Source organism: Alligator sinensis, unplaced genomic scaffold (genome assembly GCF_000455745.1).
Source record: "Alligator sinensis unplaced genomic scaffold, ASM45574v1 scaffold942_1, whole genome shotgun sequence".
Classification (NCBI taxonomy): Eukaryota; Metazoa; Chordata; order Crocodylia; family Alligatoridae; genus Alligator; species Alligator sinensis.
Window position 1 is genome coordinate 154950 of NW_005843153.1, and position 10793 is coordinate 165742.

The 10793-nt window shown below is 43.4% G+C and overlaps 1 protein-coding gene across 1 annotated transcript in view; it reads left to right on the forward strand.

Annotated features, from left to right (window-relative positions):
* Positions 1-10793, forward strand: part of LOC102372691 (myosin heavy chain, skeletal muscle, adult) — a 45511-nt gene that overhangs the window by 25080 nt on the left and 9638 nt on the right. Inside the window, exons 19-27 of the mRNA XM_014526766.2 lie at positions 18-135; positions 1254-1377; positions 1463-1599; positions 1701-1956; positions 7799-8041; positions 8157-8333; positions 8419-8564; positions 8654-8744; positions 8833-9222. Coding sequence (XP_014382252.1) covers positions 18-135; positions 1254-1377; positions 1463-1599; positions 1701-1956; positions 7799-8041; positions 8157-8333; positions 8419-8564; positions 8654-8744; positions 8833-9222 — 1682 coding nt within the window. The remainder of the gene's footprint in view (positions 1-17; positions 136-1253; positions 1378-1462; positions 1600-1700; positions 1957-7798; positions 8042-8156; positions 8334-8418; positions 8565-8653; positions 8745-8832; positions 9223-10793) is intronic.

A 10793-nucleotide genomic window follows, 5' to 3' on the forward strand; every position in this document is an offset into this window, starting at 1 on the left:
TGCTGTGTTTTGTTAAGGTGCCATGGAACATGAACTGGTGCTGCACCAGCTGCGGTGTAACGGTGTGCTGGAAGGGATCAGAATTTGCAGGAAAGGCTTCCCCAGCAGAATTGTTTATGGAGACTTTAAGCAAAGGTCAGATTGCTCTTCTTCATTGCCTCATTATGATCATGTTTTGCTCCTTGTGTTTTCTACAGTATTTAGTGCATAATCTCTTGTAAATGCTAAATTAAAATAATCATTTATTAGTTAGCAATGAGTTTATCATTTCACAAGGTCCTGTCTGCAGGGAGTGTGTATCATTGATACAAAGTTCCTAAAACTGTCCTGAAGGCTGAGGATATTGACTGGGGTTTGCCAGTGCTCCTGCTGGGACTAAAATGCAGATGTCCCTGACTAGAGGGTCGTGTCCCTCTGCTCTGGGACAAACCAACCACCACATTTGGGATCAGGAAGTAATGTTACCTCATGGTAAGATTGGTACAGGATGGCTGTGTCTACCTGAGACGCTGATTGCACAGTTGTTACTGTGCTGTCATTTAGTACTTAGACACAAGTACTAAATGACTGTGCAGTAACTGGAGTTACTGCATAGTAGCATTGCAGAACAGCTTTTAGTTGACACTGACTGCACAGTAACTCATTACTACTGCGCAGTAGCCTTGTGAAGCTGCTGTGTAGTAGTAATGGGCTACTACACAGTCAGCATCTCATGTAGATGTGGCCACTATGAGGTTTTTTGCCTTTGTCTATATTGGGGGGCTTGGCCCTCTTCCTGGAATCACTCAAGCACATGTTAACAATCCTTGTAGCAGCAGGATATTGACTGCCATTGCCCCTCTATTTTATCTGTGGCAGGTGCTATGCCTTGTAGTTGTGTAAAAAGGTTGATTGTAGGTTTAGTAATAGGTCAGGCAGGGATTTGTATGGGATGATCACCTTTGAAGATCCCTTCCAGCCCTACTTTTCTATGACTTTATGATTCCTTGATTCTTTAACTCAACCTGACTGTCTCATGGCATGATCTTGATCTGCTGTTATGGGGTCATGAACAGCTATATATGTAGATGTTCTGTAACAGCATGCTGGAAGCGGTCATAATCTGCAGGAAATACAGCCTCAGTAGCAATGGTGGTTTGGTGGTTGAGACAGTCTCACTTTTGTTTTTTCTGATAGATATAAGGTTTTAAAGATGATAATCTTTGATTATATCTTCAACAGCATTATTTCTTCATATTCTGTTTCCACCCCAGATACCGGGTTTTAAATGCAAGTGCTATCCCAGAGGGACAGTTCATAGATAGCAAGAAAGCTTCTGAGAAGCTCCTTGGATCCATTGATATTGACCACACCCAATATAAATTTGGACACACCAAGGTACAAGGATGTTTTTGTTCAAATATGGTCTCTTCATGTTTCATACAGATTTAGAGTGACATTCTGAAACATTCCATTTCTTTAGGTGTTTTTCAAAGCTGGTCTGCTGGGTCTTCTAGAGGAGATGAGAGATGACAAGTTGGCACAGCTTATCACACGCACACAAGCCAGATGCCGAGGCTTCCTGATGAGAGTTGAATACCAGAAAATGGTGGAAAGAAGGTAGGAATTTGTCTTCTTAAATTGAAAATACTGTGCTTGGCCTGCTTTGATTATATACATAACATGCACAGTACTTAATATGTATACAAATTACATTTCAGGGAGTCTGTCTTCTGTATTCAATACAATATTCGTGCATTCATGAATGTTAAGCACTGGCCCTGGATGAAGCTGTACTTCAAAATCAAACCCTTGCTGAAGAGTGCTGAGTCTGAGAAGGAGATGGCCACCATGAAGGAAGAGTTTGAGAAAATGAAGGAAGAGCTTGCTAAATCTGAGGCAAAAAGGAAGGAACTAGAGGAAAAAATGGTGTCCTTGATGCAAGAGAAAAATGACTTGCAGCTCCAAGTGCAGGCTGTGAGTATTGCTAGAATATTTGAACCTTGTATTATAGAGTGGAATCTAAGCCTGAAAGATGCAAATGTATGTCACTAAGAAGAGACTCACAAACTACAAATTAATTTGTTCTAAGAAAATATTGCAGGTCACATTATAAAAGAGTGCAAATAACGTGTGTTCATATTTAAACAAGTACAGTTGGACCACTCACGTGCCTTGCAGCTAATATATATGTCTAAATGATGATGATCATTTAAATAATTATCTATATGATGACGCCCCTGGATGGATGATAGTGGAGTGGGACCTAATACATTTGAACCGTTTAAAATGAATTAATCCACATAAAAGTCAAGCAGACACTTCCCTTTGAAGAGTACAATATTTGTTCCTGTAATCTACATTTTCATCCATCTGGGCCAGGATTCATAGTGTCTCAGTATGCACCTAACTTTAGGCATTATCTGTGTAATTTTTGAACACCTTTTCCAGCAGGGAGATTCAAATAACCTTGTTAGGTGTCTAGCATCCTTGTAGTGGTAATTAGAGCCTCAGGGGCACATCTACACAAGAAGCTTACTAGGGCTGTGCAAAGCTTCGATTGCTGATTTGATTCAGCAGAGATTCGGACCGATTCAGCGGCCGAATCTCCAAATCGAAATCGAATCAAGAAACCCTCTAATCTCCCCGAATCGAATTAGAACCCTCTGAATCGATTCGAAGAGATTCAATGATTGGGACATAGACACAGCTTTAAATATTTTTTCTACATACCTCAAGGTACCAGGAGGCTTGTGAACACTGAGATGGTGGGGCAGATGGAGCATCCCACAGGAGTGTGGGGGGGGGGGTCCCCTGTGTGCTCGGTGGCGGACCTGTAAATGGACTGGAAGTCCTTCTGGTCCACTTCTGGGTCTGCCGCTGATCATGCTGGGGACCCCCCTGTGCTCCCGTGGGACGCTCCATCCACCCCACCATCTCAGCATTCATGAGCCGTGCCAGGCACCTCAAGGTATATAGAAAAAACATTTTAAAGCTGTGTCCATGGATGAATCACTGATTCTCTGGATCAACATCGAATCTTCTCATTCAGATTAGGCTGAATTGAATCAGGACAATGATCCGAATTAACAAATTGAATCGCTCTCCCCTGAATCGGGCTAAATCCAAATCAAATACAGCCTGCTTCGCACACCCTTAAAGCGTACTGCTCAGTGGACTAATTAGCTTCACAGTATATGTTTTGGTTTCTATACATGCACCACTATTAGGCTGGAGTAAACTAATTTACTCCATAGCAAGATTTTTTACAAGTACTATCTTGATACAGAATAAAAAACTCTAGAGCACACATGTAAATGCTGCCTGGGATGGTTGGGGCATGAGGGTGCTTCAGTGCAGAGCCTGTCTGCTGGCTAGTCCCTGCACTGAAGCACCCTCATGACCCAGCCAGTCCCTTAGCAGCACATTGAGCCAGGGAGAGCAGCCCCCTGGGCTCCCTGCCAGCCAGAGCTGCTTTGCCCTGGCTCTGTCCTGGCTCAGTGTGCTGCATTCCTAGGTGCATGTTCAAATGGCAGTGAACTCCAGAGTTGATTGCTTCGCTTCAATTGCACATGTAGACACATCTTAGAGGTATTTAAGACAGTTGTAGGTTTATGCTTCCAGGTGCTCTATACTAGAATGTGGAGCAATTTTCACACTCAGAAAGCTGGGAGTTTCTAAGAGACAGCCTGAATTCCCACCACTTTTATGATAACCATTAGGCATCTTCACACACTGACAATAACAATTTAAATTTTTTATATATGTGCATGAGTTTCTGAAAATAGATGATTCACAACATATGATGGTTGAGTTGTATTTAGAGCAAATATCCAGAAAGTGAGAGACCCTGGTTCTCAACCTCAAAGGGATTCAAACCCAAAATGCCATCTTCTCAGGACTTCTCAGAACACCATCTCAGTGTTCACAATGAAGTTTTTAAACAACAAGGAAGTTTTTTTTTGCCTCCCTGCCTGCCCTCTGACACCTCCAGGGAAGGAATTCTACCTGATCAACACATCAAAGAGCTACTCAACACAGCTCACAAAGACACTCATGGACCCAAAGGGACAGACTTCCATCTTCAGCTCCCTCTGTGCAAAAATGAAGTTTATTTCCTACCTATGGGGACTTTTTACCATCTTGTACCACTTTTCCCAGAGCCTGATGAAGAGACTTTGATTCCAAAAGCTTGCAGAAAAGGACAGTTTTCTCGCCATTTTCCAGTTGGTCTAATAAAAGGTATCATTTTCGAACCAAGAGTTCTAGTTTTTTTGTATATCTTCTCAGGAAAGTATTCTAGATGCCAGGTACAAAACAGTCTAAGTGAGGGCAATTATGTTCAAGTTGGACCCCTAGGTAGCCACAACTGCCAGGGAGTGAGTGAATCAAATAGGGCAAGCATTTTGCAGGCCAGTTTGCAAGTCAGTTTGCCACTCCCCTCTTTGAAGGGGAGCCTTTGAAAAATGGAACCTTTCAGGACAAAGGAGCAGTAAACAGGTCAGCTTATAGGTGAGTTTGCTAGGGAAGGTCTGCTTGGAAGAAGGGCAGCAAGACAGAGGTGGTGGATTAAGAGACCCAGAGAAATGCCTGGAGGACATTGCAATGCCAGAGCCATTCCCACTGCCTCTGCTTGCACCTGTGAGGTGTCTGTCCACGCAGGACTGCTTGCTATCAAAGGTTCCAACCAGGTCCTGGTTTGGTTGGAAACTGCAGCTTTGGAGGCTGCAGCTTTCTGGTTCCTACGAGTGACATCCAGGTGAAGGAGTGCCTCCTCACGGTATCCCTCAGAGAGCAGGCAAGAGAGCATGAGGAGGAGGTGGCAAGGCTCTGAAGCATCCTCCACCCTGAGGACTTCATTGATTTGATGATGAAGGACATCTCTAGGACTGTGGAGAAAGGACTGCCAGGGGCAGCACTAGAGAAAGGAGAGGACATGGACCCCCAGAAAGGTGGAAGTTGGAAGCTTGTAGCCTCTGGCAGGAAGCAGAAGCCTTCATCTCCACCTGCAACGGTTTGCCTGGAGAAAAGATATGGAGCTCTAGCAATAGAGGAGCAAGTTCCATCAGCAGAGGAGGACAGGTCAGGCCTTGTCAAGGAGGTAAGGATCAAGACCACTGCTACCAAGAAGTGACAGGTGGTAGTGTTTGGAGACTGCCTTTTGAGGGGAATGGAGGCATCCATCTGCTGGCCTGACCTGTAGTGTTGGGAGGTCTGCTGCTTGCCCTGAGCCTGGATCTGAGATGTCATGAGATGTCTGAGACTATTACCCCATGCTGGTCATCTGGGTGGGCATGAATGATGCTGCCAGGAGAGGTCCTGAGCAGATCAGAAGTGATGCAGGGCTCTGGGTGCAAGGACAAAGGGCACAGGGGCTCAGGTGGTATTTGTCTCAATCATCCCCACTCTACAGGAAGGGCCCGGGCAGGAACAAACGCATCCTGCAGATCAGTGCATGTCTGCCAGATGCTGTTGCCAGCAGGGCTTTGGCTTCTTCAATGACTGGATTTTGTTCCAGGAAGAAGGATTGTTAGGAAGAGATGGATACACCTGAAGAAGAGAGGGAAGTGCATCTTCACAGACAGTACAGGTTGGATGAATGGATTATAAAGTGGATAGAAAACTGGTTGGATCACCGGGTTCAGAGGGTAGGAGTCAATGGCTCAATGTCTAGTTGGCACCTGGTATCAAGTGGAGTGCTCCAGCAGTTGGTCGTGGGCCCAGTTTTGTTCTATATTTTCATCAATGACCTGGAAGATGGCATAGAGCGCACCCTCAGCAAGTTTGCAGATGACACCAAACCATGGGGAGTAATAAATACACTGGAAAGTAGGGCTAGGATTCAGAGAGACCTCAGCAAATTGGAGAACTGGATCAAAAGAAATCTGTTGAGGTTCAAGGAGGAGAAGTGGAAAGTCCTGCGCTTAGGATGGAACAATCCCATGCACTGGTACAGGCTGGGGACTGACTGGCTAAGCAGAAAACAACCTGGGGATTACAGTGGACATAAACTGAATGAGCCAACAATGTGCTCTTGTTGCAAAGAAGGCTAATGGTGTACAGGGCTCCATTAGTAGGAGTGTTGCCAGCAGACTGAAGTAAGTGATTCTTCCCCTTTATTCAGCACTGGTGAGGCCACATCTGGAGTACTGTTTTCAGGTTTAGGCTCCCCACTGCAGAAAGGATGTGAACAACTTGGAGAGAGTCCAGTGGAAGGCACCAAAAATGGTTAGGGAACTAGGGCACAAGACTCATGAGGAGAGGCTGTGGGAACTGGTCCTATTTAGTGTGGAGAAGAGAAGACCGAGGAGGGATTTAACAGCAGCCTTGAACTACCTGCAGGTTGGTTCCAAAGAGGATGAAGCTAAACTGTTCTCTGTGGTGGCAGATGACAGAACAAGGAGTAATGGTCTCAGGTTGCAGCAAAGGAAGTTTAGGTTAGATATTAGGAAAAAAAACCTTCTCTCATGAGGAGGGTAGTGAAGCACTGGAACAGTTTACTTGGAGAGGTTGTGGAATCTCCATCCTTGGGGATTTTTAAGACTGGGCTAGACAAAACCTTGGCTGGGAAGATCTAGTTGAGGCTGGTCTTGCTTTGAGCAGGGGGTTGGACTAGATGATCTCCTGAGGTCCCTTCCAACCCTAACTTTCTATGATTCTATGAATCATGGGACTAGCCAGAGAGGAAGCTAGAAGGAGCTACCTTTGTAGCAGGGTGTTTACTCTCTTTCACCACCATGAGAGATGTCAGTTGCAAGCCATTGTGACAAGTGCCTAGAATCGAAGTGTCCTATGCCTTGGGTAATAACCCTAGCCCCTAAGCCACTGGGTAAATGGTGGGTGGCATCAATACCAATTTCAAGCTGAAGTGGATTCACTCAATATAAGTTAGGCATGTTTTTTCCCATGTAACCTGTGGAGCTTCTCCAGGGCTGTAGATGGAGTTTGTGCACTGCACTCCTGGCTTCTGAGCATGTACCTGAGCGCGACTGTAGGTGCTTCTGGAACACTCCAAAACTGATGTGTGTAAGGAATGGAGGCATATCATGAATTTCATGCACTGAGCTCCCTACAATCCCTCTGTTGCCTTTATCGGACAAGGAGCTTAAAGTCAAATTTTCAAACAAGCTCATCATTACAGAGATGTCATTGTTCTCACATGGAAACTTTCCAGTTCAGATCTGTTAAGACTGCTGAATGCTCAACCTATCAGAAAATCAGGACATTACATTCTAATCATATGCATATACAGCTGGTGCCATTAACAAATCATACGATAAGGAAACGAGGGTAAAAATAAAGTATTAGCTTATGCAATGATTTAGGATGTGCATCACTTTGGTTCTGATGCTACCCTCATTCTGATCATTAACTACCATGAAAATAATACAGAGGCATTAGGAAAACTCATATAGTTAAATCTGAGAATGCATAGAATTGTTTGCAAGATCTGAGCCATAATGACTGGTATCAGATTATCTCCATTTACATATTTTTATTTTTTTATGTATGTATCACTTAAAATGAATTGAAATAGCTGTATTTCTCAAAATCAGATAAATAACAAAATAAAACAACATGGAATTAAAACTGAGTCCTATTTTATGTCAACATGAACTGGAAACATTCAAAGCCAAAATGCTTTTATATTTGTTTGATAAACATAAATATAGGTGACATTATTTACATGAAATTTAAATTCAATTTGAATTATTTAAAGAACTGCCTCCCATTACAATATAAGTATTGGGTACTGAAAAAGATAAAGCTGAAAATCATGAAAGTGCTAACAAAAATCAAATCAATATTCCTCCAACAGGAAGCTGATGGCCTGGCTGATGCTGAGGAGAGATGTGACCAGCTGATCAAACCCAAAATCCAGCTTGAAGCTAAAATTAAAGAGGTGACTGAAAGAGCAGAGGACGAAGAAGAAATTAATGCTGAGCTGACAGCCAAGAAGAGGAAACTGGAGGATGAATGTTCAGAGCTGAAGAAAGACATTGATGACCTTGAGTTAACCTTGGCCAAGGTGGAAAAGGAAAAACATGCCACAGAAAACAAGGTATAAGCCAGAATCTGTAACCAACATTCCACTCATGGCTGCCATTTTGCACACACAGATGTGTGTTTTGTTGTTGCTTTGGCCTCTTATAACAACATGTGTTGCCTTCTGAAAGGTGAAAAACCTCACTGAGGAGATGGCAGTCCTGGATGAGAGCATTGCCAAGCTGACAAAAGAAAAGAAAGCCCTCCAAGAGGCCCATCAGCAGACTCTGGATGACCTGCAGGCAGAAGAGGACAAAGTGAACACATTGACCAAAGCTAAAACAAAACTGGAGCAGCAAGTGGATGACGTAAGCACAGCAAAATATGGGGCAAGGAAACAGGCAAGAAGTTGGCTGCCGAGTGGCAGGGCTCTGACAGCCTTTTTCTCTTTAGCTTGAAGGGTCCCTAGAGCAGGAGAAGAAACTTCGCATGGACCTGGAAAGAGCAAAGAGGAAACTTGAAGGAGACTTGAAGCTGGCCCTGGAATCCACAATGGATTTAGAAAATGATAAGCAGCAGCTGGATGAAAAGCTGAAAAAGTAAGTCTGGTTTCTGGGGAGCATCCTTCTGTTTGGGCAGGGACGCATGCAGTTTGTTTGGGCCCTAACATGTTCTGCTTTGTGAAAAGGAAAGACTTTGAAATCAGTCAGCTCCAAAGCAAAATTGAGGATGAGCAAGCCCTGGGCATCCAGCTGCAGAAGAAGATCAAGGAGCTCCAGGCAAGTCATAATTTGCCTTGCTTCTGGCTGTGCGGAGGAGTTCAGGTAAGAGGAAGCATTGGTTTCAGTGTGTCCTATTGCTTTCCAGGCCCGTATAGAGGAGCTGGAGGAGGAAATAGAATCAGAACGAGCCTCTCGGGCAAAAGCAGAGAAGCAGCGGGCTGATCTCTCCAGGGAACTTGAGGAGATCAGCGAGCGCCTGGAAGAAGCTGGTGGGGCAACAGCAGCTCAGATTGAGATGAACAAGAAGCGCGAGGCAGAATTCCAGAAGATGCGCCGAGACCTTGAAGAGGCTACTCTGCAGCATGAAGCGACAGCCTCTGCCCTCCGGAAGAAGCATGCTGACAGCACAGCCGAGCTCGGGGAGCAAATTGACAACCTGCAACGGGTCAAGCAGAAGCTGGAGAAGGAGAAGAGTGAGCTGAAGATGGAGATTGATGACCTGGCTAGCAACATGGAGACTGTTTCCAAAGCCAAGGTATGGGACCAACTTTTGATAACATTGGCTTGAACTTAAGTGCCATTTCACCTTCAAAACAATATTTTGATTAACATTTAATCATGTTCAACTATACAAAGCAGGATATATGCTGGTTGAAAGCATTAAATATTTTTATTAGACTGATTTTAGTTTAACCTGAATAAAGCATACACAGTTTAATGACCTGTATTGATATCTAAACCCTGAAGACACATGATCAATAAGCTTATGGTTTTGAATAAGCTTGTTACTAAATTTTACAGCCAGCACTCTTCAAAGGTTGTGATAATTATTCAAATTGGTGTGTTATTGAAATATTAGCCTTTATATGAAAGAGATTACTTTATAATAATATATTGAAATATGCAATTCTACATATCTCTACCTACATCTTCAAGAAATATATTCCAAAAGAATGAAGGCCTCAAATTTAAGCATAAGCACACAAAACCACCAGCTATTCCAGAATTACAATGACCCGTGTACCCACAACCTTGATTTTGGTCCTGTCTAACTTGAGTGCCTTCTTTTGCAAGTGAATGATCTTTTAAAGTGAGTCTTAGTATGTAGCATCATACTAATTACCACATTTCAGGTAAGCGAGGCTTTTTTTCTCTTTTTCTGATTGGTATAAAATGTTTTTGCCTTCTGTAGTCTGGGCCTGGTCCTTTTCCAAGGATCTTCTGAACAACTCCTTCACTGACACTGCAGTTGAAAGGAACTTGGTAGTGCCTTAGTCTTCCCAGCAGTGTAGCAAAGGGCAGTATGGTGGTACAGTTGTCCCCCCTGCCTTCCCTCCTCACTTTGATTCCTCTTCCACTTAAAGTTTCAAACCAACTTTGTGTGCATTGCTGTACTGGCATCAGCCTCAGACATTTTACCACTTTCAGGACTTGGAGCACCCTATTGGCTGTCGCTTCATGCTGCACAGTGCTTAGGAGAAAAATATCCATTGTGTTAAATATGGTGATGCACCTCATGATCTAATTGTATGTGATGTGTGGGTCTGAAGTGGCAGTTCAGGGGATTCTTTGGGTGAATGTGAATGCAAGGAACTTGTCTCAATAACCCCTTTTCAGTCACTTGTTTTGTGGAATCGTACAGCTTCCCCTCTCTGGACAATGAATATACACAGTAAATATAAATGCATAGCTAGGCCACAGTACCGTATATAAGGACCTGGGGGTTACAGTGGCACATAAGCTAAATATGAGCCAACAGTGTGCTCTTGCTGCAAAAAACTATAAACAAATAAATTGAAGTCAACAGCATACTAGGTTGTATGAACAGAAGTGTTACTTGCAAATCAAGGGAAGTGATCGTTCTACTCTGTTAAGTACTTATAAGGCCTCATTTGGAGTTTTGTGTCCAATTTTGGGCCCCACACTTCAAGAGTGATGAGAAGAGATTGGAAAGCAATCAATGGCGAGTGAAAGAATTGATTAGAAGCCTGGGAAACATGAGAAGGAAAGTCTGAAAGAACTAGATTTATTTAGTCTGGAAAAACGATTGAAATGGGATTAGATAAATCTTCAAATCCCTGAAGAATTATAAAGAGGAGGGAAAGA